This window comes from Camellia sinensis, chromosome 1, assembly GCF_055761805.1.
Source record: "Camellia sinensis isolate YWXY chromosome 1, ASM5576180v1, whole genome shotgun sequence".
Lineage (NCBI taxonomy): Eukaryota > Viridiplantae > Streptophyta > Magnoliopsida > Ericales > Theaceae > Camellia > Camellia sinensis.
The window spans coordinates 237,231,092-237,257,265 of record NC_138961.1 but is presented as its reverse complement, the minus strand read 5'-3'; the positions used below and the strand labels follow the sequence as shown (position 1 = coordinate 237,257,265).

At 39.7% G+C, this 26,174-nt stretch overlaps 3 protein-coding genes, 1 long non-coding RNA gene and 1 other non-coding gene across 10 annotated transcripts; 2 read left to right on the top strand and 3 right to left on the bottom strand.

The window, feature by feature from the left end:
- Positions 1–156: 156 nt before the first annotated feature.
- On the top strand, positions 157–10,243 carry LOC114296496 (uncharacterized). 2 transcript variants are annotated; one of them, XM_028240792.2, is made up of 5 exons: positions 157–584; positions 658–744; positions 9,197–9,346; positions 9,478–9,675; positions 9,797–10,243. In XM_028240792.2, the coding sequence occupies exons 1-5, from the start codon at positions 306–308 to the stop codon at positions 9,896–9,898; spliced, it is 816 nt and encodes a 271-aa protein (XP_028096593.1). In that variant the 5' UTR covers positions 157–305; the 3' UTR covers positions 9,899–10,243. The 2 variants fall into 2 exon arrangements, with proteins under 2 accessions (XP_028096593.1, XP_082755322.1); XM_082899196.1 differs by lacking the exon at positions 9,197–9,346 and having other exon boundaries at positions 180–584.
- A 938-nt stretch (positions 10,244–11,181) lies between these two features.
- Positions 11,182–11,254, bottom strand: TRNAA-UGC (transfer RNA alanine (anticodon UGC)). Its single transcript has one exon. It is a non-coding gene; the product is annotated as a tRNA-Ala (tRNA).
- A 1,593-nt stretch (positions 11,255–12,847) lies between these two features.
- LOC114296522 (vesicle transport v-SNARE 13) lies at positions 12,848–16,625 on the bottom strand. 2 transcript variants are annotated; one of them, XM_028240825.2, is made up of 6 exons: positions 16,107–16,625; positions 15,815–15,942; positions 14,231–14,289; positions 13,956–14,144; positions 13,410–13,580; positions 12,848–13,141 (listed from the first exon to the last, which is right to left on the bottom strand). In XM_028240825.2, exons 2-6 carry the CDS (start codon positions 15,906–15,908, stop codon positions 12,989–12,991), a joined length of 666 nt encoding a protein of 221 aa, XP_028096626.1. In that variant the 5' UTR covers positions 15,909–15,942; positions 16,107–16,625; the 3' UTR covers positions 12,848–12,988. The 2 variants fall into 2 exon arrangements, with proteins under 2 accessions (XP_028096626.1, XP_028096627.1); XM_028240826.2 differs by having other exon boundaries at positions 15,815–15,924; positions 16,107–16,245.
- Positions 16,626–18,915: 2,290 nt separating this feature from the next.
- Positions 18,916–21,021, top strand: LOC114296510 (ethylene-responsive transcription factor ERN1). The gene has a single exon (XM_028240811.2). It carries the CDS (start codon positions 19,323–19,325, stop codon positions 20,508–20,510), a length of 1,188 nt encoding a protein of 395 aa, XP_028096612.2. The 5' UTR covers positions 18,916–19,322; the 3' UTR covers positions 20,511–21,021.
- A 532-nt stretch (positions 21,022–21,553) lies between these two features.
- On the bottom strand, positions 21,554–24,838 carry LOC114296521 (uncharacterized). 4 transcript variants are annotated; one of them, XR_014346779.1, is made up of 5 exons: positions 24,581–24,838; positions 23,136–23,204; positions 22,073–22,171; positions 21,870–21,936; positions 21,554–21,777 (listed from the first exon to the last, which is right to left on the bottom strand). It is a non-coding gene; the product is annotated as an uncharacterized LOC114296521 (long non-coding RNA). The 4 variants fall into 4 exon arrangements; XR_014346780.1 differs by having other exon boundaries at positions 21,870–21,892; XR_014346777.1 differs by lacking the exon at positions 21,554–21,777 and having other exon boundaries at positions 21,822–21,892.
- Positions 24,839–26,174: the final 1,336 nt, after the last annotated feature.

Here is a 26,174-nt window from a genome sequence, read left to right as displayed (position 1 = left end):
GGAAACTGCGGCCGAGGGTCCGGACTCATCCAGACTCGGGCTAGCAAAGCCAAAATTGGGACACGTGGAAGTGGACAAGGCATGGCAGTGTGACAAGCTCGCATTGACCACCCATAGATAGCCACGTCAGATAGATATCGCGCCCAAATTAGATAATGGTTGTCCTTGTTTGTTCCTTTTCCCCCAAATGCCTTACCTTTACACGTGTGCGTCTCTCTCGCTCTCTCTCTTTCTCACTCTGTGTTTGTTTACAGTGTAATGCCTCTGCAAGCAACAACAGACGAAGAAGACTGGGTGAGATTGTGATGGGTTCGCTGGTTCCTCCTTCATGCAGCAAGAGCTTGCTGTTAATGTCCACTACGACTACTGGGTTGCAATTCAGCGGACGAGGAAGACGATGGAAGGGGAAGAAGCTGAGTCCTCCAAATTGGCAATGCCTTGAGCTATTAATGATTGATAAATCACAATCAAAATCAAAATCAAAATCAAAATCGACAGTGATGATCATTGAGAACCAGATGATGAAACCCGCCACTTACTCCTCTAGAATTTCCACCGACATCCCTCTCTATGAATCCCCTCGGGTACTCTCTCTCTCTCTCTCTCTCTCTTTACGAGTGGAATTGGGCATTTGAAGTTGATGGTTTTCTTTTGCAGGCTTCTTTCGATCAATATTTGGAGGATAAACCCAGAGTCTTCAAAGCAATGTTCCCTGACAAACAAAGAAGCCAACGACTTAATGAGGTTTTTCCTTTTTCCTGTAAACCCTTGTTTTCTTCTCCCTCTGTGTGTGTGTGTGTGTGTGGGGGGGGGGGGGGGGGGGGGGGTGGGGGGGGGTTAATTTATGTAATGTTTAATTGTAGTAATGAGGCCATGAGGTTACATCTAGTCTTGCGTTGCGGTTGTATCATGGGTTTCATTCATAGATAACACCCATGGTAAACAGAGTGCTCTGTAGTCCTTAACACTGTGGAATCGATTCAATTGCTTGGCTTTTGTTTTCCTCCTGTTGAGATGCCAAAACTGTGTTTGAACATATGTTTGTGGTGATCTCTTCACATGCTCTATACGATTGCATCTAAAATATGAAGAAAAAAAGAAAAAAAAAGAAAAAAAAGGCCTCACATCAGTCAAATCATCATGCCCAATTGGATGTGCAGTTGGGGAAGGCTTTCTTGTTTTGGGTATTACTGTAATGTAGATTTCCAAATGAGTTGTAAAATTCTCAACTCTTAGACATAGCTGAGGTGTAAGGCACATTCTGGGTATTACTGTACTTGGGTTCTCATTATAGCTATATTGACAAAAAGAATTACATTCTGAAGTGTAAGGCAAAAAATTTCTTTGCGCAAAAAATTTCTTTGCACAAAAAAGAAAACAGAAGCTAAAAATAGTACAGTTTGAGGTTGGCCGCATTCCATGGCCGGGGTATACCTCTACCATCGAGATCCTCCAAGTGGTATGCCCCCTTGCCCGCCAGACTGGTTATCTTGTAGGGTCCTTCCCAATTTGCCCCTAGTTTGCCTTCACCTGGCACCAGGGTGTTACCCATAACTTTCCTCAAGACCCAATCACCCACCTTGAACGGTCTGGGGTGCACCGTCTTGTTGTACTTCCTGGAGAGCTCTTGCGGGTAGGCGGCCACATGGATAAGAGCCTTTTCCCGGCGTTCTTCCACTAGATCCAACTCCAGAGCAATGGCCTCGGCATTCAGCTCGGGCTCAAAATTTTCACTTCTGAGAGTGGGCATGCCAACTTCTAATGGAATGACCGCTTCCATGCCATAAGCCAAAGCAAACGGAGTTTCCCCGGTCGACCTTCGAGGGGTTGTGCGGTATGCCCAGAGGACGCTGGGGAGTTCCTCAGCCCACTTCCCCTTCGCCTTCTCCAGCCGTTTCTTCAGCCCGTCAAGAATGGTCTTGTTCGACACCTCGGCTTGATCATTGGACTGTGGGTAAGCCGGGGTGGAGTTGTAGAATTCAATCTTCAAATCTTCACAAAACCCTCTGAATAGACGACCGTCAAACTGGGTGCCGTTGTCAGAGATCAAAATTTAAGGACGCCGAACCGTGTTACCACATTCTGCCAGACAAACCGTTTCACGTCTTTCTCCTTGATTGTTGCCAAAGGCTCGGCTTCAACCCACTTGGTGAAGTAGTCGGTTGCCACGATGAAGAACTTCCGGTTGCCTGGAGCTGTCGGGAGCGGCCCCACTATGTCTAATCCCCACATTGCAAAAGGCCAAGGGCTGGTTAGGGGAACAAGTTCTCTGGCCGGCTGGTGAATCTGGTGCCCAAACTTCTGGCACTTCTCGCACTTGCGAACATATTTCTGGGCGTCGACTTGCATGCACGACCACCAATAGCCTTGCGAAATAGCGCAGTAGGCCAAGGACCTGCCCCCTATGTGACTGCCACAGATGCCTTCGTGAATTTCATACAAGAAGGTTTCCACGCTACTCGGGTGCACACACCTCAGGTATGGACCGGTGAAAGACTTTTTATACAAAATGCCTGAAGGAGAGAGCCAAAACCGCTCTGACTTTACACGCACTTTGTGTGCTTCTTTCTTGTTGGTTGGAAGAGTCTGTTCTCTGAGAAAAATGACGATAGGGTCCATCTAGGAAGGACCTAGCTCGGCACAGAGTACTTCCGTCTGCCTGGTTTCTTCAATACTCGGCTGTGGAAGATATTCAATTAACAGGGGGTTAGGAGATGCGCAATCAACCATTGAGGCGAGGCCGGCCAACTCATCAGCTCGGTTGTTCTCTTCTCGGCCAATCTGTTGAACTCTGATTGCCTGAAATTGCTTGATGCGTTCCTTGACCAAAGCTTGGTACATTGCCATTCTGTCATCCTTTGCTTCATAAATCCCAGCGACTTGGTTAACCACAAGCTGGGAACCACTGTACACCATTAGCTCGGAAGCTTGCATCTGAAGCGCGCTTTTGAGACCGGCCAAAAGCGCCTCGTACTCAGCCTCGTTGTTGGATGCTGGAAAGCCAAGGGCGATAGAGTGTTCAATTGTCAACCCGTCTGGCGATATCAAAACTATATCAAGCCCGGCGCCGTGACGGTTCGAGGCTCCATCAATAAAAGTTTTCCACATCTCCCCCACAAAGAGCTTCCAACATTCTGAGGGGTCTTGAGAAGCTTGAAGGTTGATGGAATCCCGACTGCTCGGCTGTGCGGTTTCAAGTTCTGTGTTGATCAGTTCCAATTCAGTCACCCTTGACGATTTGGCACCGGACTCAGCAAGTTGATCTGCAATGCTCAAGTCCGTAGGCGAATCACCAGGTTGCGGTATTATGCCGGCCGCAGGCTCTGAGCTGTGTGGTTCCATTTCTTCCCTCCTTGGTGATGTGGGACCGGACAGAGCTGGTTGGTCGGTGATATTCAACTCCGTCATTGCATTACCGGGTGATAAAACCGTACAGACTGAGGGTGCTTCAGTGGTGTGCGCAAACTCCGCATCGCTACCTCCACCAACCTATTGTATCCCGGATGGTCTTGCGTGTACCTCATCATCTGCCGCGGTAATATCGACCGGGCATACCGGATGAGTTCCAGGCGAGAATTCGGCGACGAAGTCGGCCAAAGTTTGGGCTTTGATGGCAGTGCGCGGCTGGAACTTCACATCAAACTGTCCCAACTTGACCGCCCACTTAAGAATCCGACCGGAGAAGTCTGCCCGCTCAAATAAAGCTTTGAGGGGGAATTCGGTCAAGACGATGACGGTATGTGCATGGAAATAGTGTGCCAACTTTCTTGAAGCCATCATTAATGCCAAAGCAAGCTTCTTCAACGGCAAGTATCTCGACTCTGGCGGTAGCAAAGTTTTGCTGACATAGAAGATGGCTATGTTACATGGACTCGGGTACGGGTGTTGGGTGCGGGTATGTATCTAGAGGTCGGACTCATCAAATCATAAATTTAAGGATACGCGGACTCGGCAAAAAAGGTCATATTTTTATATTTTTAATCTAATATGTGAGATAAAATGGTATTATATTTAACTTAGTGTCAAAATGACATTTATAGCAATTATATAACAATATATACATATAATAATAGTGTTATATACAATTATATAAGAAGTATCCGTTGAAAAGTATCCGACACATATCCCATACCCTTGTCCGAGTGTCGGGTGTCCGACACGGGTATTTGATTTAATTTGAAGAGTCCATGTAACATAGGAAGATGGGGAGGTGCTTGATTCCTTCAGCCCGGACAAGCACCGCACTGACTGCATGCTGTGATATGGCCAAATAAAGATAAAGCTCTTCTCCAGGCTCCGGTGTGACCAACAGTGGCGCTGAAGACAAATACTCCTTGAGCTCGGCCAAGGCTTGGTCACACTCCTCATCCCAGGAGAACTTAGATTTTAGGGACTGAAAGAAAGGGCGGGAGCGATCTGACGACCGGCTTATAAATTGATTAAGCGCGGCGGCCATTCCGGCCAGATGATGCACATCTTTTGCCGAGCTAGGCTGTTTTAACTCTTGCACGGCTTGGATTTGTGTAGGGTCTGCTTCGATACCTCGGTTCGTGACTAGGAATCCCAAAAATTTTCCAGATCCCACGCCGAAGGCACACTTAAACGTATTCAGGCGTAGCTTGTGCTTTTTGAGAATGGCAAACATCTCAGCCAAGTCGGACAAATGATCTGCCTGATGCTGGCTTTTAACCACCATATCATCAATGTAGGCTTCCATTGTCCGGCCCAGCAAAGGAGCAAACATCTTGGTCACCATCCTCTGAAAAGTCGCCCCGGCGTTCTTCAAACCAAAAGGCATGACTCGGTAGCAAAAGAGTCCCCTTGGTGTAGTAAAGGAGGTAATTTCTCAGTCGGGGCCATGCATGGAAATCTGATGATAGCTACGGTAGGCATCCAAGAAACTTAGTCTGTTATGTCCAGCCGTCAAATCCACAAGCAGGTCAATTCTAGGCAAGGGAAAGCTATCTTTCGGACAAGCTCGGTTGACGGTCTTGTAATCAACACAAACCCGCCACTTCCTATTTTTCTTCGGTACCGCCACTGTATTTGAGATCCACTGAGGATAGTGTACTTTTTGAATTGCTCGTGCCTCTAGCAAATTCTTGACTTCTTCCGCAACTACCTCGGCGTGATGCAGCGCCGATCTCCTTGTTTGCTGAATGACTGGCTTGGCACCGGGGAAGACATTGAGATGATGGCAAATAAAACTAGGATCGAGGCCGGGCATGTCGTAAGGCGACCATGCAAAAACTTCGATGTTGGCCATCAAAAACTCAACCATCTCGGTCTGTTCTATGGCCGTAAGGCTTGAGCCAAGCAAGAAGAACTTGTCCGGCTGCTCTATATCAATTCGCACCTCCATCAATTCCTCGACAGCTTTGTCTTCGGCCTTGGTGCCCACATCATCCAAGACACCCTGGTCCTCCGGTCCCTCAATCATTTGGACAAGTCCTTTGGCTGCCCGGCTCCCGTTGACCGCCACGAAGCACTGCTTTGACATGACCTGATCGCCCCAAATCTCCTCGATTGCCCCCATAGCCGAGGGGAATCTCATTACTTGGTGGAAAGTCGATGCCACGGCTTGCATAGCGTGAAGCCACCCCCTTCCAAGGATTAAATTGTAAGTAGATGGCACCTGTAATACCCAGAACTCCACCTGTTTGACCACGGATCCCGCTTTAACTGGCAGGATAATCTTTCCCAAAGGCCACTCTGGTTGTGAGTTGAAACCAACCAACGGCGATGTCACCGGGGCCAAGTCCGTATCTCGGAGCTTGAGCTGTTGGAAAGCATCGTAGTACATGATCTCGACCGAGCTTCCCTGATCGATCAAGATCCGTTTCACTTCAAAGTCTTTGACGCGGAGTGTAACTACCAAGGCGTCATTATGCGGTGTCTGAATGCGCTCCAAGTCCCTTGAGGAGAAACTGATCACATCTTTCGTTTCCGTCTTCCCCCTCTTGAGCGCAGGCTGAACTGACCCTCATGTGCTCTGCTTTCTTGATCATACCACGGAGCTCGCAAACACGCGCCGGTTCCACGATGCCGTGGATGATATTCACAACCCCTTGAGGAGGCGCATCTCGGTCATCCGGTCCTCGCGGATCAACCGGAACTTGATTTGCCTTAACGCCTCCATCAATGTAAAGATCCAGGTGCCCGGCCGCGACTAGCTCTTCCAGATGTTGCCTCAATGGCAAACAATCCTCAGTCTGGTGGCCTCGCTCCCGATGAAACGTGCAACGATACCAAGGATTGTAGCCCTTTTGTCCATCGCCCAACTTAGCAGGAAACCGGACATACTCCTCGTCTCGGATTTCACTAAGTATGCGATAGATCGGAATCTTGAAGACCGTGGTTATGCTAGTCCTTGCCTTCAACCTTCTGTTTGCATCTGCTACGTCATCTCGGGGGTAGTCATCCCGGTCATTCCGACGTCCTCTACCCCGATTTTTGCGATTCGAGCCACGGTCCGATTCCTCTGCGCAGTCACTTGAGCGGCTGGACTCTTGCCCAACTGCGTGCACTTTGCCTGCTGTCTTCTTGTCTGTTGCTATCGGAGTTGCCTTCACGGTAGATGCTGACGCATCATCCTTGACTCGGATGTGCTCATTGATGCGCTGCATGAGCTGGCCCATGGACGTCGGTTGGTGCATGGTAAGCGAATCCCGCAGTCTGTATCCGACCGGGAGACCACGCTTGTATTGAGTGATTGCAAGGTTGACCGGGCAATCTAAGATCTCGTTGAAGGTCTCCCAATACCTAGAGTTGTATGCCTTCAATGTGTCGCTCGGTTCCATCTTGACACTCAGTAAATAATCGACTTCCTTTGGTGTTTTTGTGTTGGTTTTGAAGCGCGTCACAAAGGCCTCAGCCAACTGATGCCACCGTTGTATGCTCCCTTCCGGCAACCTCTCGAACCACTTCAAGCCCAGCTCGCCTAAACTTGACGGGAAGATCAGGCACATAAGTCCGTCATTTCGTCTATGTCCGGCCATAACCTGTCGGAAGTGGCTCACATGCATGTAAGGATCGGTTTTCCCGTCGTAAAGTGTGAACTTTGGTTGGTGGAAGCCTGCCGGAAGCGGTGTAGTTTCTATTTCCAGGGAGAAAGGGGTGGCACTCAGCTTGGCCAAATCTGAATCCACTAGGAGTGGCGCTGCTTGGCGGGGTGGAGGCATTCCGACCTCCTCGCTGGCGTGAACCCCGTAGGATAGCCGCTGGAACGCCGGTATCCTCTGAGCCTCGCGCCGGCGAGCCCGCTCCTTTAAGACCGCCCGCAAATCCTCTGAATGAGCGGAGTAAGAGTACCTCGACGTCGTCGCCGGACGTGAGGGTCGGTAGGTGCTGTCTTGCGCGCTAGACTTCTCTGCATGCACGTCGGAATCACCAACCCGGTAACTTCTGGTAATAGAAATGGATGGAGTGCGTCGCTGACTCTGACCGCCTGAACGGCGGGATGGGGTGCGCTCACTGTGGTCACCCACTCCAGCTACACCCTTCCCTTTGACATGCCGCCTGAGCTCCTCCATCTCTGCCGCCATTCGCCGGATGACAGCGTCTTGGTCCCTCAACTTGTGTTCCAGACGTCGGGCATGTGATTCTCTCCGCCGCCGATGACCGTCCGGACTTCGTGAATGACCATAACTTCTTCCGCGCTTATCCCGCGTGTCTCCTGACTGTCCTCCGATGGGTGTCTCCAAGTCTGCCATTGGATGGATGGCAGGAGGTCCTTCTCTCCTTCGGGTGAACTCCGGGGTGGCTTCGTCTATGGTAGACAACGGAATCTCATCGTTGTTCGCCGTAGACGGCGATTAGACGAGCCTGGAAGACAAGGTTTTGTTTGTCAAGGTTCCCACAGACGGCGCCAATTGTACGGGGCGCAAATATTCCGGCAAGCCCGTACTCTTTTCTTCTGAGCTCCGTTACTGTCCGATCACCTGCGAGCAAATAACGATGAGCTACCCGGCGGTGTGTGGCCGGAAAATCCCTCCGACGATCAAGTTAGAACACACACGCAGGGGATAGATAGAGAGAAGGGAGAGTGTTGAGTGTTTAGTGTATGTCTCACCAAATGTTCATCTGTCGCGCATGGGGGGCGCAGATTCGCTTATATACCTTCTGCACCCCAAATCTACTCCCATTCGTCTCTCGACACGTGGTGCTACTATCCCATCTGTCAGCACAAATCTTGCTGGGCACCACCTAACCCAACTGCCCTCCCATTCTCCTGGGAGCTCGGCAGCCGGTCAGTACCATCTCGGCCATCGTCTGCCATGCTGCGCTTCTTGCTCAAGTATTCCAACAGCTATGCTCAGATGGGGACCGGACTCGGCGGCATCTCGGCATAGCCGAGCTTGGGACAACTCACGCTTGTCCGCGGTCAACCAACCTGCCGAGCAAACAGGTACCCCGGCGTCATTACCACGGATCCTCGCAGCTTTGTTCAATTCACGCGCTGCCTTAACCAAGCAGCTTTCTTCACGGCCGGGCCATACAACTTGGCCCAGCGCTTGTCCGGCATAACTCTGTCCGGCCCAAATCTGTCCGGCATAACTCTGTCCGGTCCAAATCTGTCCGGCTCAACTCTATATCATTAATCTCCCTCTCAGCAAACACTGATTATTGTAGTCTCTTCTGAGAGTTAACTCATCATGCCAATTAAATTTCATGGCATACAACAATGATGTATCATGTAGGATAACTGAAAGGTAATTCTGGGGAATTTTGAAGCTGGAGAACATATGTCTACCCACACACTGGTTAGTTGAATTTGTACTTCAAGCCCTGTCTTGAAAGGAATTGGTGAGGCAAAATGCTCTATCAGATAGCATTAACGGAGGTCAAAGTTTCATCAGAAAATCTTGTAGATGTTTATTAAGGTTCCATTTGGATAGATGGATTTTAAATTTGAGCTTTTCTGCTTTGAATGGCTAGTGCCCAATTCATTTCAAATCCAAATGCAACCTTCAAGGTTTTGCCCCACTTGATTAGTTAGAGGGCTTCTTCACACGGTAAGTGTTTCATCATTCTCTTAAAGCGATGCCAGGAAACTTATGCTAAATACCCTCATGTCAATTTCAACATTTCGGTACGCACCAGGCATCTTCAGTCGGGGGGACCTCTCTCTCTTTCTCTCTATCTCTTCATGTTTGTTTGTGCATCAGTGATGTTTTTGGGCATTTGTTCCATGCAGGAAGAGTGGAGAGTCCAAATGTTACCCATACAGTTCCTATTCCTGACTGTCTGGCCAGTGATAGACATGAGATTGAGATGTAAATCAGAAGGGGTTGATTATCCACCTGGAGTTCCTCAAGATATCACTAGGGTTGTTGAGCTTGACATCGTAAGTCTGCCAAAAAAAAAAAAAAAAAAAAAAAGATGCAAATATTTAATGTCAAGCTATATATAATATGCATGAACTATTCTTCATTCTCAAGCATTTCTAACATACATTTCAAGTCGTTCTTTGTGCAGATAAGGTGGGAACTCCAAGGTCTAAATGACATCGTCAAGCCATCTGAATTTTCCCTCGGTGTTAAAGGAGCCTTGCACGCTCAGAGACGGGGAACTCAAACCCGACTGAAAGGTCAATTACAGATGAGCATAAGCTTTGTTCTCCCTCCCGTCCTTGCTTTGGTGCCTGAAGATATTCGTCGGGACATTGCAGAGTCGGTTAGACCATCAAACCCATTTGTGCATTAATTACTCTCCGCTGTGATTTTAAATAGTTTCTACTAGAAATAAAAACTGCAGGAGGTCTATAAGTTTTTTACATTGGTATCATTTATGTCAGGTGCTCGAGAGATTGGTGGAGAACATGAAGGATAGAGTTAATGGTAGGTTGTTGAAAGATTATAGCGAGTTCAAGAGGGAGAAGCTCAAGGCCATAGTTTGAACTTGTGCTGTTTGCTCCATTGATATAGATTCAGAGAGCTAGAGTAGTTTTACAGGCCCCGAGCAGGATATAAGGCAGACCAAGTTTAAAGGACTAGAAAAGATGCCTAAAAGGGAACTAAAAGAACATGGAAATCCTGTAAAGAAGTTTTTCTCACTCTTTAGCGTTTACAATCTGTGGACAATTTATTAAAGATGCGTGGTTTATACCCAACCAAAAAAATGAGGAAGAAGTTTCACTGTGATGGCAGTTTTGGTTCTTCCAAAGATAGGAAATTATCAATATGGATGTTACCAACATCAATGAAAATATCTTGAGCTTTTACTGCTCTGTGGACATTATTTATCTATGGCATTCCGAGGAAGAAGATGGGTATTCATCTGCTTTATTATTTGTGGTAGGAATTTTACAGAAAAATAAGGGTTAGGAGGAGATTATCTATGGTATGAGGATGGATATTCTATCTAGCTTCTTGTTTATTGTTTGTGGTAGGAATTTTACGGAAAATATGGGTTAGAAAGCCCTTCTCTGTTTACTGTATATCAGGTCGAGATATGTAGGGTCAGATATAATATGAGGTGGCTCTTACATGTTTTTTTGTTTTCCTATATCTCGTGTTTAGTTGCTCCAGATATAGGGAGGCCGGATAATATATGATGCAAAAGTGAATATGCAATACTACCCCCCCATGATATGTATATCCTCACTGTCGGATATGGGGAATTTTTCATCCACAAGTCAAAAATAATCACTCTCTTATCCCATATTATACGGAATCTTTCATCCACAGGTCAAAAATAATCACTCTTCTCTTATCTCATCCTATATTAATCAAATATAGTATAAGTGACCTTACAATATATGTAACCCATCTCATATCTTACAACATATTATATCTTCTTTTTTTTTTAAGTATTATATATTCTCCTTAAATTTTTATATCAAATCCGGACAATCAAATCTTATCTTATATGTAACCCATTTCATATCTTACAACAAATTATATCCCATTTTTTTTTTAAGTATTATATATTCTCCTTAAATTTTTATATCAAATCCGGACAATCAAATCTTATCTTATATTAACCAAACATAGTATATCTTAAATTCTTATATTCAATCCGGACAATCAAATGGATCTGAAATGAGAATCACTCATAGAAAGAAAGGGAAAAAAAAAAAAAAGTAAAAGAAGCTTGGAGATGTGGGGGATCGAACCCAAATGGGTCTGAGATGAGAACCACTCATATAGAAAGAAAGGAAAAAAAAATGCAAAAGAAGATTGGAGATGCGGGGGATCGAACCCCGTGCCTCTCGCATGCAAAGCGAGCGCTCTACCATTTGAGCTACATCCCCATTTGTACCATCATGTGCGACTAGATATATGTATATACATAACTACACAACTTAATTAAACTTCCATTCTTAACAAAATTCAATATTAGGGAAAAGTTTGAAAACATGGCTCCGCCCATGAGTGCATGTCAGTTGCTTAGTATGAGGAACCCAAAAAATAAATAAATTACAATATGTAATAACACCATCCAATGACAGGTTGTCATGTAAATATGATCAATCTTATTATGGCGTGGTTTGGGAAGCCTCGACGGAGACTATTTTAGTCTCAAATGAAAAAATAGCCAAAAAGTCACACCTACCATTAATTTTCAAAAAAAAAAAAAAAATTGACTTTTGACCGGCTGCTGCAGCAGCGCAGCCTACACTGCCTCCAACAGTGTAGGCTGCAGGTTTGTTAAATTACAATATTACCCCTATATATCAATTTTGGGAAAAATAAAGTCAAGGGTAAATTTGTCATTTTAACTTCAAACATCATTTCAACATATTTTTCAATACAACAACTCAAATAAAATCCATCTTATCTTCCCAAACACAAAAAACTAAACTAGCGTACTAAAATAGCCAAAAAGCCAAATAGCCTACTAAAATAGCCACTTCTCAAACGAGGCCATGTATATGTAACAGTTATATAATCATGTTACGGTGGGTGATTAGATTTTAATTATGGAGTTTACCTATTCATGGAGAAATTTATAATGTGCACTCTTTTAAATGGTGCACATTATAAAAAAATTATGATTTTTTATGGTGAATATTATGATTGCTTGTAATGTGTATTATGACATTTTGTAGTAAAGTTATAAATAACGAATTTATGATGTGCACTCTAAAGTTAGGAATGATAATGTTATGACATTTTGTGAGTTTTGTTATAACACTGACATTTTGTTATGACATTTTTCAGTGAAAAAAAGTTATGACTTTTGTAGTAAAAAAGTTATGACATTTTGGGTTTAAATTATGAAATTTTGTGAAAAAGTTATGAAAGGCATACCATATGCATCTTTTTTAAGAGTGCACATTATAACATCTCTCCTTATTCATATATAAGTTCATTATCGATTGATGATAGCACGTATCAATGATAACGCGATATCATTAACATAATACTAAATCAGAAAAAATAGCCCAATTTTTCTTGTAGAAAGTATATTCAACCCTTTTTTACCTCGCACAATTAAAAAATGTGAATAGTTTTTCCTCCTCCGTTTTTTTTCTTCTCTCTTTAATAATAGAAAATGGAGCACATTAAGGTAGACAGAGAGTTTGAATAAATATGTAAAAAATGATTCATACACCAAATTTGAGCTCACTTGAATCGTCCAAATTTTGTAAGTCGGACTACTAGGATAACCCTTGTTGACCGTAGTTATCACCCTTGTCAACTGCAGTTGTCACCCTTGTTCTTAGATGACCAACCGAACGATTGGTATACACAAATTCAGAGCAAAAATTCAATGGATATAGCATTGCTCTAAATATTTTTGCTGCAATTGCCAGGGGAGGACGGTGAGAAGTTCTCTTATTGCACTGCCTTTCCAAATTCTCGTTGCCAAACAAGAATATCACAAGAAAGCACAAGAGCACAATAAAATAGACGAGGCACAACTTCTTTTTATTGATCAAATGAATGTCAAAACTCACTGTTGCAGAGAAATAAACAGCAAATGAGAACAACAAACTCATGTTTATCCGAAACACTCACAAACTAAGTCAAGGACATTTTGTCTATTTGGAAAGTTTGAAGTACAAGATCAAGATGATAGCAACGACAAGGACTGCGATTATGGAGCCAATAATCCACTTGTTCCTGCTCATCCTTCTTGATATGTTGGTTAAAATTTTCTTACTCCTGCCAATGTTATCATCCACTCCATGAAGCTGCAACAGAAATAGGAAAAACATCAGATAAATACACTTTGGCGCACATCATTGAACATTAAATCGGCAGTGATTCACAAATTATATAAAAGCTCAAATACAGAAGAATTGAGTTGTGTTCCTAGAAATGTGGAGTTGTCTTAAACGAAGACGGACACAGAGCAAGTGCATTTGACCCCACATGGAGGTACGCTAATGTTTCTGGAAAAAGGGTACCACAACTGAAAAATGATCGATAATTGAATCATAGACATTAGTCAGGTAATACCGTGTCATGGGTGTGTAAGAGAGACTGGCGCTGTTGATGCAAATCTTGAAGAATTGAAACACCAAGCTCCTCTGTCTCCAGCATGGTCCTTCTACTTTCCCTAACCCTGTCATTGGACTTGTTTATTCTTTCAGTAGACATTAACAATCTCGCCCTTTGATCAGCTGATACCTATTCCATCCATCCACAATTAAAATTATTGACAGAATCAAACAGGAGAGCTAGTGGATCTGAAATGTTCAAAACAATACAATTTCTGTAGTCCTGGAAATCGGACATTAAATGCATTTTTCGTATCATTTCAAAAAAATCATTAAAAAACATAAAATTTTGAGAACACAGACATTTTATGGGTTGTTTCAGTTTTAAATGAATCCAAATTTATCAAAATGTGAAAATTATTTCAAATAGTTTCCTATGAACTGCTAGTTTCCAGGGAAATTTTCAAAACCAATTTTAAATACTGTGCCAAACAGCTTCAAACAGGCCTTCCCCTGATGAGAAGAAGAAACAGGAGCTGCAAAATTATCCCAAGCAATAACATACCGTTAATGCATCAGCCATTCCAGATTCCAACAACTCATCCCGTGCAGCCTGGTTTAAGTTAGTTGATGTAATTCGTTTGACTTCGGCTTTCAAGTTGTTCAGATCAGATTTATATTCCCTCAACTTAGAAAGCAGCACAACCTTCACATTTGGCTGCAAACTTCGTGCCTCAAGGTCCATTTTCCGGATCTAGAGAAACAAGAAGCCAATGCCACATTCAACTCCTAGAATTTGAAAAAAATAACATTTTAGGCTACAAGAAGTCACTTTGATACCAAAGATTCCGCTTCATCCAGCCCAGCTTTTACTTCAGAAAACTTTTGCTTCTTTTGTTCTGCAAGTCATGAGATATTGTAAATTCATAAGTTCCATGCCTTAATATATGTAAATGTCCATAACAAAGGAAAAAATTTAAAAAGAAGAAAGATTGAACTTTTCAACATAAGCATCTGTGAAAAAGTCTTAATCACAACCTAATCAACAGTTCTCCAATCCACCAGTTTAAACTTCAAAGACAATGCCAGATACATTTCCAACACAAATAATGCAAAAGATTTAGGTAGTGCCAAAAGAGAAGTGTCGGCTGCAATTTGTAGTGCCATAGTTTTTTCTTTAGCAATCCAATAGCATTTGGCCATTACAGAAAATAACGGCATTTAATCTTTCACTGTTCTACATTACACCTTGCTTTTCTTTTCCCTTTTACACCCTTCTAAATTTCACTGCAAAACAATGAGAGGCAATACTGGAAACTAGTCTTAATATGGGTTTGGTGGGAATGTATCAGTCATGTCTCGTAAAGGCTTGCACCCTTAAAAGGTTAACCATTATTGAATTAATGGATGTTATGTTACAGAACATATTTAACTGCACAAACCAGTTGTGAGAAATACAAACTTCCAAAAAGAGGGCAACAAGATAATTAGTTAGAATATCCTCAAACTAGATAAAAATATTAGAAAGAATTTTTTCTTTTGTCGCATCATTTCTGTGTTGGCAATTTCCTTCCAAATTATCAAGTCTGTATTTGTTAAGTTTAGTTCAGTCAGGTGAGCAATTCCACAGTTGAAGATTCAAGAGACCATAACCAAATAAATAATCGTTCTATCACGAGGCATCATGGCTTACTAAAACCTAAAACAAAAGACAGTATATAAGTCATAACAAATTGGAGTGAGAAATTGATTAGAAATACCAATTCCAAATCATTTATGCAGCAAATCTACTTGTTAGGTTAGGAATGACTATTTTGTTGTGATACGCAAGAGGCAAGACCAATGTAGGAGGCCATATCATTATCTCACACGCCAGAATCCAAAAGAATGCCAAGTTTAACGTCAAAGTGTTAGCCATAGACTAAGGTCTGACCACCAAACTTCACTCCTAACAATTTTGTAGTCAATCATCTCACTTCCTTTTTGTCTTATTAAAACCCTAAACAATATAATAACCCTAGAATGTTTTCTTCTCCTTTCTATGTTTAAAAATGACTTCTTCATCCTTAAAGAAATTAACCCAACTTATTTACATGAAAGCTAAACATGTCCTGATAAGAAAAAGAATAAATAAATGAGAGAAGGGGCCACAGATCATAAATTTACAATGTTCACCCCCAAACAGAATAAATAAAAACAACTTGACAAAATCATATGCAACCTCATTCAAATCTTTCTAAACTCAAACCAGAGAGTTTTCCTATTATACTAACATATGTAGGAAAATTCCAACATCTGTTGCCTTGAAAACACACTAATTACACGGGGTTTCATTGGTACCCAGTTACCCAAACCAAAGAATAAGCTAAATCAAACAAGTAACCCAAGTTGAATGAGGGGGTTTTTTTTTTTTCCCCCTCTCACCTCCATCAAGAAGACTGGCTGATGTGCATTTTTTGGACAAATTTGCAGAAAGCTCGCAGTATTGACGCTCGTAGCCTTCGAATACCTCACTCATCGCGTTCAAATAAACTCTGTTCAATCAACAATCCCTATACAATCAAATCCAATGAACCAAATTAAAAATCGAAACCATTAATCGAGATTATCTTTCTGATTCAATTTGATTAACAGACCGCTTCGATCGCTCGATCCATCGATCGAAGCATTAAGAACAATAATTTTGGATTGTGCTAATTGGAAAGAAAGACAGAACCTGAAACTGTTGAAAAATCTGATATTCGCCGGAGAAGAAGGAGGTGGCCGGGAAAATTGTCGGACTCCGGTGGTGGATCTGATGACGACGACGATGAAGAATGATTATTTATTGTGTTTGGCCACAGAGAAAATGGTGGCAATGTTTTTTAAAAGTGAATATTACATTCAGAGCCCCAAAGATTTATACAAATTATAGATAGGCCCCTCTACGTTTTTTTTCTACAACTCTTCTCCGTGCATAATGTAAATCTATTATTGTGCCTAACGTAAGTCTTCATGTGTGTTGAACAAAAAAATATTCTCGTGCAATTATTCTGTGATTGTTCTATCTATTTGTAATTTGTGCTGCTGTTAAGGTTTATACAACTTATGAATACTTCCCTCTACATTTTTTAAATTACAATGACTTTATCATCTATACTTTTATTGTGGTGGGTGCAATTGTAATTTTATGTTTAAATTTTTTTAATGATGTAATAAATGAAGAAGATAGATGGATTTGATAACTATTTTACTCCTAGCAATTATTTTCTAAAGTAATAAAAAAATATGTGTATTTTTATAAGAAGAAAAATGTCGAAAAGTTTTAAAACCTTCTTAGTTATATGCTTTATCATGTAGATATAGATAATAATTTTTTTTTTTTTGAAGAGATATTTACAAGGTAAATTATGCTGATATTTGATAAGATTTGTGCTTAATAAAATTATGTCTTTACATTTTAAAAATTATACTGACTTTTTTTTTCTTTTTTCCTTTTTCCTTTTCTTTGTACATCGGATCGGAAACGACCTTCCTTATTTGTGTTTATTTTACATCTTAATTAACCTCTCTAACAAAAAAATATAAAACCATTTTCACTCTCTTCATTGTTGCTTTACTAATTTATCAGTTAGGACTGAAAATCTAAACATGTTGTTATGTCGTGTAGTAAAAAGGCTACCCATTTGTCTCAAGGAAAATGCTTCGGACTCCCGTGGGTGCTGGGTGTCGGTTGTGATTGGTTCAAAAAAACTGTTTTTTTTTTTTTTTTTTTTTTTTCAGCCAATAAAAGGTTGACACCTCACTAGGGGTGCCACTGGGTCGGAAGCATTGTTGTTTGTCTCAATAATAGAATTCAAATGTTGTGTTATCATGAATCGGTGTGGGAGGGGACCTCTGGCTTGTTGCTGCACTTCCACGTGGAGGAATAAAAATGGCTATGGAAAACACCATTAAAAAACAAAAAAACTAAGCTAATATATTGTTTTCTTAAAGCTATGGGCATCATCCACAACTCCAAATGGAAAATGCTAGGAAGAGCAAAAACATAATTTAATCAGATCTTTAGTGTAGTATAAATTATAATGTGCCCTTTTCTGTGAGTTTTGTTGTTCCGCTCTCTCTCTCTCCCCCTTGAAATATTAAAATGCTTTCAGAAAACACATTGTCGGATTAGCGACTTGGACATATTTTTTTTTATTGTTGTGGCGCTTCGTTAAAATCGTTTCTCTTCGACAATGACAAATAAATACCATTTGATTACAACTTTCATTGCAATGGCTCACTATCCAAAGCATTTTTGTTTTTGTTTGAGACCCCAATGTAGCGCTTAGTTCATTGCAATGGAAGTCAATTAGAACGGAATTTTCATTCTACTTACAACAATGAAGGATGATTTCTAATTCATTTCTATCATTTTTAAAGAGAAATTATTCAATATTTTTAAAATATCACGTATTTATATTCCTTAACCAATTATCATTTAATATGCAACTCATATTCCCTAATCACTTAACACAATACTCCACCTATCCACCTTCCCCACTAATTATAATACAAAAGAATATCACGTGTTCATATTTCAAAATTATTGAATAATTATCCCATTTTTTAATAAGTAAAACATGGAAAATAAACATTTTGATAGAACAATCATTTAATTTTACATTCATCCCAGTAAATCCAATTCGGAATAAATTACTTTTCATACCTCATCTCTTTATACCTTTCTTATAGGCCCCAATTCGGATTCACACAAATCATCCAAACCGTCTATTTTGTAAGTTTCGTAATAAAAGTCATCTATGCAAAAAATGAGTGTCATCGGAAAATTATTAACTCAAAAAAAAAAAAAAAATCACATTTTGTTTAATAAAATGCACAACAAAAGTGATTGTGAGCTTAAACCATCATTTTTATAAATAAAAAAATATTGTTTTTCGTTCTTGTGTTTATAATTTTTGAATAAAACTTAATTTTTGCATGAATAACTTTTATTATGAAAATTACAATATAAACGGTTCGAATTATTAATGCAGATCCAAATTAGAGCCTACAAGAGAAGTATGAATAGATGAAAGTATAGAAGGGAGTCCATCCCAACGAGCTCTTACCAAGAGTGCCACGGTTGACATTTTATTAATGTAACATTTGCACCATGCCACTAAACAGTTATTCAAGGCATTCAATTTCTCAATAAACTAAGAGTTAAAACAAAGCATATAGGGGGTAATAGTCAAAATGCACTTGGTCAAGAAAAACTTTGAAATGCATTGTTCTTGTTTGTGTCCCTCCCTTCTGTTTCAATTCAATAATTTATCTAAAGCTTGTATGCCAGACAATGAGAAGGGTACAATTAGTCCCTTTCAAGACAGTGATGACTTCTATGTAAAATTTAAAAGATAATTTACTAGCATCATAGAATAATCATTTAAGCGAGCAAAGCAATTTAAGATGTGTTTATCTACACACACACACACACACAAAAAAGAAGAAAAAAGATGTAACAAATCAAAAAACAAGTGTAAGGACCAATTCAGGATTGAATTTTTCAAATTAAAATTTGTATTTAAGCCTTAAATTAATAGAGCATAGAAGAGAAAGCAAGACACTATATACTCTTTGGCTACGTCAAAGCATCCCTAAGTTGCATCACAAGATTCACAACACAACATTTACCTCTCTCTCTCTCTCTCTCTCATAACAAAAAGAAGCCTCCACATGGTTTCATATGAAACTGCATCCCATAAAGAACAAAGAAGTATGAATGAGCATTAAAGACCCTTTCAACTTTCTTCTCCATTTGACAGGATATTCCCCTCTATAAATGTGTAGGTGTCTGTGTTCAACTTAGCACAATACAAGGAAAGCAAAGTAAACCTTCACAATCTTCCATATCACCCATTACTATTCCAAGCCAAAAAAACAAAAGAAAGAACAGGGGATTATCCAAATGGCTAGGAAGAGAAAGGCTGGTGAAGGGGCATCTAAGAGAAATTCTGATGACGCAAACTTGGTTTGGGATGAGATGATGAAGGAAGCAGCCACTGCTGCAGCACTTGGTGGGGCCCGACGAGCTCGGAAGAGATTTGTGGGGGTACGGCAAAGGCCATCAGGTAGATGGGTGGCTGAGATTAAAGATACTGTACAAAAGATTCGGGTGTGGTTAGGAACTTTCGACACAGCTGAGGAAGCAGCAAGGGCCTACGATGAGGCTGCGTGCTTGCTTCGCGGTGCCAACACTCGCACAAACTTCTGGCCTTCTTCTCCGTCATCTACTTCAACGCCTGCTCTTCCTTCAAAGATCACTAACCTTCTCCTCCATAGGCTCAAAGCAAGAAATAACCACTTAGCTGCTTCATCTACTTCTTGTGTGCCTACTAACCAACAGCAGAAGCAACAACAAGAATTTATAGGTGAAGTAACTGATTTTTCAGAAACCCAGTTCACTGATTTCCTTAATGATCCTGAAGTCTACTATTCCACCGCAGACAACATGATGATCACCAACACTAGTGCAAGTATTGGCGATTACACAAGCACAAGTACTTTAATGTCATGTTTAACTGAGAAAGATGAGTGTGGGATGGTGGAACAGGATTTTGACTATAACTGGAGTGATATAGCTCAGTCTTCCAGTGGTGATGGAAATTCTGGAGGGGGAATAGAAGAGGATGGTGAAGAAGAGCGGACCGACCCAGGGGTTGTGGATTTCCGGTTTATGGATGAAGTTGGATTGTGTTACTATTCTCCTTTTGAGATTGCTGAAGAGATCACAGATCCTATGGAGCAGGAATTTTATGGAGACGAGCCATCAATGCTCAGGGAGGCAATGAAGAGGATGAAATATGAAAGGAAGTTCTCAGCTTCTCTCTATGCGTTCAATGGGATAACCGAGTGCCTAAGGTTGAAGCTTGGATCGGGCAGTGTCAAGCAGAGCAGAAGGTCTGATCTAACCAATCTCCGGAATGCATGTACAAAGAACCAAGAAGAGAAGAAAGCAGAAAGCAATGCCATGGAAGTGAATAAACAGGACAAAAATGAAGAAAGTTCAACTGATATGGGATCTTCTGCTAGTAACGATGGTGAATTGTCACTCTGGAGCTCCCTCGACCTACCTCCTATCTGTTTTGTTAATTAACTGGTAGTTCATGGTTGAATGAATGAGCAAACAACTATCTTTTAGACTGTTTTACCCTTCCCTGATCTCTCTCTTGAATAGCAGGAGACATGTAATGCCATGCTTCTAATGTGGACTACCAATGTAATTTTATTTTCCATGACCATGAGAAGAGACTACTTAGGATTTACTAAGGGAGATATTGATGTGGAAGCAATTTGTTATTATCTGATAGCAATATACATTGGTGAGAAGTGTAAGAAAAAGATTGAGGCTTCTAGGGCTTTTTTGTACCAACAGTTCAAGTTTCCAGATAGATTTTTCTGATAGAAAGACTAATAATATTCATGTAATATGGAAATGACTTACAAGATTAGGATCAATTCACAAATGGAGCCCGTGGGGAAGAGCGTTGGACAACAGCAAACAGGAACAATTGTGCAATCCTGGTGCATAGCTAAAGTGATATTCTTCTCGATCTTTCTTTGTTTTTCTTAATTTTGAGAATCAAAAGACTTCTATTTTGCTCAAACTTTCTTCTGTATTTGTTTATATGTAACATACAATTGAAGGTAGATTGATAATTATAAAATGCAAGATTGAATACAGAGATATGAGAGGTGTTTTGTTTAGATCCTAGTACAGTTGCACAAACAGAATCATTCAAGGTCTTCAAATAAATATAAATTCGCCAAGTTATTTCAAACAAATTCCTGAAATATAAATCTAAAAAACAATCTCGTATGAGTTACGTTGAATCCATAAATCCAACTGAAACCTAACCGTTTCTATTCTCTTTCCATCTTTCAAATCAAAAATAATTTATAAACTTCCCTATGATATCTGGCAATATGCCGATACCTACTTCACCTTTCATTAATGCATAGTATCCCCATTTAGGAAATAATTAGAGGGCACTGCCCACCATTAAGCTTCAATCAAGATCCATCACTCAAATAATGTACCTAAAAAATTACTAAATCAATAACTTTATGGCTGCATCTATACACCCACCCTCTCATAATCGTAAATGGATCCCAGAATAAAAGAGATAAGAATGCAGGTACAACTATAATGCTCCTGGATTTAACATTCCCTTGCAACTAATGTGATTTTACAATTGAAATCCGAACAAAATCCTTCCATCATCTGCTCATCATCAGGAGCCAGATGGGAGCACTGAAACTAGCCCAGAAAAAATGTTCTAATAACAATAGTGTAATTCTAGCTCCCGGGGACATTCCTGAATGACAGATATCTGCTTGTAAACTCCTCTTCTTTATTGAACCTGCCAAATGGAAGCCAGCCATCTTTACCAGTGTACTGGGTGGCTTTGGTTTTCAAACTCTTCTTATTTAGTAGTTCCTTAGTTTCTCTTACCTTCACTATTAGACATTTTCCTGCTGAAATTTAACCAGCCTCATAAGCATTTCCAATCCTTTTCTAACTACACAAAACTTTAATAAGAACCAGTTTGAAAGTATAATGAGCAAACAAAATATGGAGGCATGCAGTTTGCACAATGACCTTCTTAATTACACAAAGTCTAAAACAAAAACAAAAAAAGAAGTGGCAGTGTTCACCAATGCATTATGCATGTCCTCAAAAATCTGGGATGGAAGCGAAGTGATATCCTTTGGCACCCCTCCACGAATAATATGCAATTCGAGTCTCATAAAATCCTGCAGTCGTTAGTTGGATAATCAGCAGTTTCTCCAGTGACAGATGGATAAGACGACGTATAATGTGCACGATTACAAAGAGCAATTTGGTTATAGAGAGCTATTTGGTGATGAAAATGTAAAAATAAAGAAAAGGTGTTACAACATATATTTGAGAAGCAAACCACAAAAAATAAAATAAAATAAAATAAGCAACCCTCATATGCCATCTTTTCTACGGGGAGAGTATTCTATTAACATAAAGCTGCAAATACTATAACACAAATTATAGTTGGCAGTTCAGGTGCCCCTAAATCTCTAGAGCCTTAATTCGGCAATTCAGGTGCCAATCCTTCGCGAAAATTCACATCTTAAATTTAGAAACCACTTACAATTCTCAATTTGTTTTCGAGTTTTGAGAAAGTACTCAATTCTTTCTTTCCTACTTTGAGCCAGACTTGTTTAAAATAAAAAAATTTATCAAAATATTTCATGACCAAGCAAAGGTCTTTGAGGAAAGCTTGATATCAACTTATATGAGAAAATCTACTTGAGAGTTAAAAACAAACAATTTGCTTAGAAGGCTTTATCTACTTAGAATTTTACATTAACTTTTCAATTGGGATAATAATTGCAATATGCTTAACCTATTCACATTTAAGTTGATATACATCACTGTTGGTTCCAACAACTACAGTAAGAGGACCCAGTATTGCAGATCTCATGAGTCTTTGCAAGCTAATAATGTTTTACAAACAGGAAGGCTCACTTCAAATTGTCAAATAAATTGTTTTAATTCAAAGAATGGCTCATCAAGGAGCACATATAAATTTTCCAGAGTATAAAAAAAATAAAACTAAAAAAGGGGCACAGAAATGCCCAAATGTGGATGCTCCAGGGTAAAACTTAATTCATTATATAAGCAGTGATCATTTTTAGCAAGCAAAATCAATAAATATAACGAGCCCAAATTTTTTAAACATACCTGGGAGGAAAGTAAGAATTCCAAGTCCTAAAAGACCATAAGCTTGGGATCGTTCTCCTCCCATGTGACCTATGAAGACAAAGTAGGACAGAAAGATAAGCATGCACCCTAATGTTGTGTTTGGTTGGGGGATTTGGGGAGGGATTTAGAGAGGGAAAGAGAAAAAGTGTGTGAAACTAAGTGAAATGTAGGTGTATTTTATTCACATTTCATCTAACTTTTCCCTTTCCTTTTCCAAATCCCTCCTCAAATCTTCCAACCAAACACAGCGTAAGGAGAGTAGGAAAAGTGCAAGGAAAATGGATTTCCAAGGCACTTTATCAAAGGACTTTGGTGTATAGTCATATCGAGGGTCATATCCACCAGCATGATAATCATTATCTTCATCAGCTGCAAGACGACTGTAACAAACGTGCCACCTAGATGCCATATCAATGCCCTGTTTGATAGAGTTTATTTCCAGTTTATTTCAGCTTTTAGCTTAATTTAAGCTATTTTGATGTGTTTAGTTCAACTTAACAATACAGCTTATAACTTTTTGTAAGTCAAAAATCAACTTATTCTTTGAGTGGGGAAGGAGAAGCTTAATTTATAAGTTAAAAATTAGTTTATGTTTACAGTTATAAGCTATAAGCTGTTAAGGTATAAGTTATAATCACTTTCCCACAACTCTACCAAACGGAGCCAATAAGTTGCAACTTTTAATTCTCCTTCTTCAAAAAAAAAAAAAAAAAGACATGTCTCTGAACACCTTGAGGCTTCTCAACCCACCAATTGATTACTGCTTCAAAAATTAAATGAATAAAGAGAATTCTTCAATTAATTAATTTATTGGTTCTAGTCCAAATCTAAATCCAAATCCAAATCCAAATTCATTCAAATTCCTGAACTTATCACCAATTTTCCTATTTATAGATTTTGTGGAGAATTTGATTTGTTAGTTTGGTTAGTCTTTTGAGGCCGCTCTTGTATTCTTTGCATCATCTTGATGCTTTCTCAATAAATTTTGGTTATTTATCAAAAAAAAAAAAAAAAATCACCAATTTTCCTATTTATATTATTATCTAGTTTCCATGCTATTCATTCAGAATTTCTGCTGAATTAATTAAAAGTTTAATTTTTTGAAGCTAATTTCTACAATTTTGGGTCATTGCCTGAATCTAAATTTGGCACTACTGCTAAATAGTAGATGAATTGAAAACACCACACGCACACAGAAAATTCCAAATCTTTGCAACTAATGAAGCATGACAATATTAACGAACAATAAAACAGCAATATTTGATGGGTTCAATTGCTTACAAGCAAAGGCCCCTAACAACAATTTACCAAAATCATCACAGATAGATATATCTAACAGATTCAGATCTCAAAGTCTATAAAAGGAAAGATGATAGATAGAATTGGACTACCGAGAAAATAAAATTCAGATCGGAATAACTCACCGGTACAAGCTAAAGTCGCTGACTGACTGGGTGTGGAGGATTCGGAAACGGGCCACTAGGGATGGAAAAACGAAGCTGGAGAGTGACGGTCTGTGAGCATTTTTAGGTCACAGCCCGATCCTGACCGTCTAAGCAGCCTCATGCCAATGCCATGATGGATTTGCTAGGCTACTTTTGATTTCTCGGCTCAAAACAGTGTATCATGACGTCAATATTGGGTCCATAAGTTTGACAGCCAAATATTTTATGAATCATGATGGGTATGAAGCCCGGTATTGCTATCCTCTGGGGAGTTCCAAACGAGTCGGGTTGAGTTGAATTTTATTATGTTTAAATTTATTTATTAAGATTTTAATGAGATTGATTTCGAATTAAATAAAAATTTAATGAATAAAGTTTGAGCTAAGTAGGTTTAGGCTCGACTCGAGTTCGAGCCTGTTCACGAGCCTTAACGAGCCAAAAAATTTATAAATTCATATTTGTATGTGAGACCAAAGTTAAAATTAAAATTTTGATTATATAATTATATATATAATATATAAACATACTAAAAAAAAGTTCATATTTTACTAAAATAATAATATCTACTACCACTATTATATAAATGTACTATCTATAGTTAACTATTATTTATATTTATATTTTTTAAATATATAAATAACATATTTCTCTTATTTTTTATACATATTTTTATATTATTTAATATATAAATAATAAATATTAAACAAGCCAGCTAACGAACCGAGCTTACGAGCCGAGTTTTAGAATGTTTGAGCTTGTTTATTAAAAATCTAACGAGTTCGAGCTCGAGCTCGAACTCGAACGTAAAAAAAAATTAACGAACCAAATTCGAACGAACTCTTACCGAGCTGAGGTCGAACCTGTTCACAAACGACTCTGTTCATTTGCAGCGTTTAAATTTAGTACTGGCTCCCTATCGTAGATTGGTCCAACATAGGGTTGGTTTGGCAAGGGCTCATTGGGCTTTTTTGGCTCAATGAGCCATAAAAGACAGAATAGGCTCATGAGCCAAAACAGACAAAACATCTCATCCAACCCCATAATCATTACACTCTTCTCTCACAAAAAAATCAAAAAAACCAAAAAGTCAAAAGCCCTTCCCAAACTAAGTTTTTGAGCCCAGGCTCTTATAGTCAAAAAAGTCAATCCACTTCTCAAACGGAGGCATAGGAATTCTTTCTAATATGAGTTTAATCTTTTTTCAGACCTCTTATGTTATGCTTATAGAATCCTAATCCTATCATTAGTGGATGAAATTTTAAAAATTTTAAAAAAATTCACTCATGTGATTGTGTTCAATTGTGCAATCTCTCGCTATTGTTCTTAAACTATGTTAGCGTATTTTTCAAGCTGGGCACAACGATAATGATAGCTCTCTTTATCTAAAATAATGCGAGATTTAGGGGTTGTTTGAGGTGTTTTAAATAAGTATACTTTTTGTCTTTTTAGATTAAAAAATTGAGATTGAAAATATATATGTTTGGGTTAATTTTTTGACTTTTTATGAAAAAATGTGTAATAAAAAATTATAAAAATTGATTTGTAGGGAAAAATTCAAATTGGGAGTTGTGCA

Excerpts from the sequence above, each read along its gene's own strand:
- LOC114296496 (XM_028240792.2), top strand. The coding sequence starts at position 306 with ATGGGTTCGCTGGTTCCTCCTTCATGCAGCAAGAGCTTGCTGTTAATG. Across the intron at positions 585-657 it reads CTCTCTATGAATCCCCTCGG|GCTTCTTTCGATCAATATTT; the intron begins GTACTCTCTCTC and ends TTTCTTTTGCAG. Across the intron at positions 9,676-9,796 it reads GTCGGGACATTGCAGAGTCG|GTGCTCGAGAGATTGGTGGA; the intron begins GTTAGACCATCA and ends CATTTATGTCAG.
- LOC114296522 (XM_028240825.2), bottom strand. The coding sequence starts at position 15,908 with ATGAGTGAGGTATTCGAAGGCTACGAGCGTCAATACTGCGAGCTTTCT. Across the intron at positions 14,145-14,230 it reads TGGATGAAGCGGAATCTTTG|ATCCGGAAAATGGACCTTGA; the intron begins GTATCAAAGTGA and ends TTGTTTCTCTAG. Across the intron at positions 13,142-13,409 it reads TCTTACACACCCATGACACG|CTTCATGGAGTGGATGATAA; the intron begins GTATTACCTGAC and ends TTTCTGTTGCAG.
- LOC114296510 (XM_028240811.2), top strand. The coding sequence starts at position 19,323 with ATGGCTAGGAAGAGAAAGGCTGGTGAAGGGGCATCTAAGAGAAATTCT.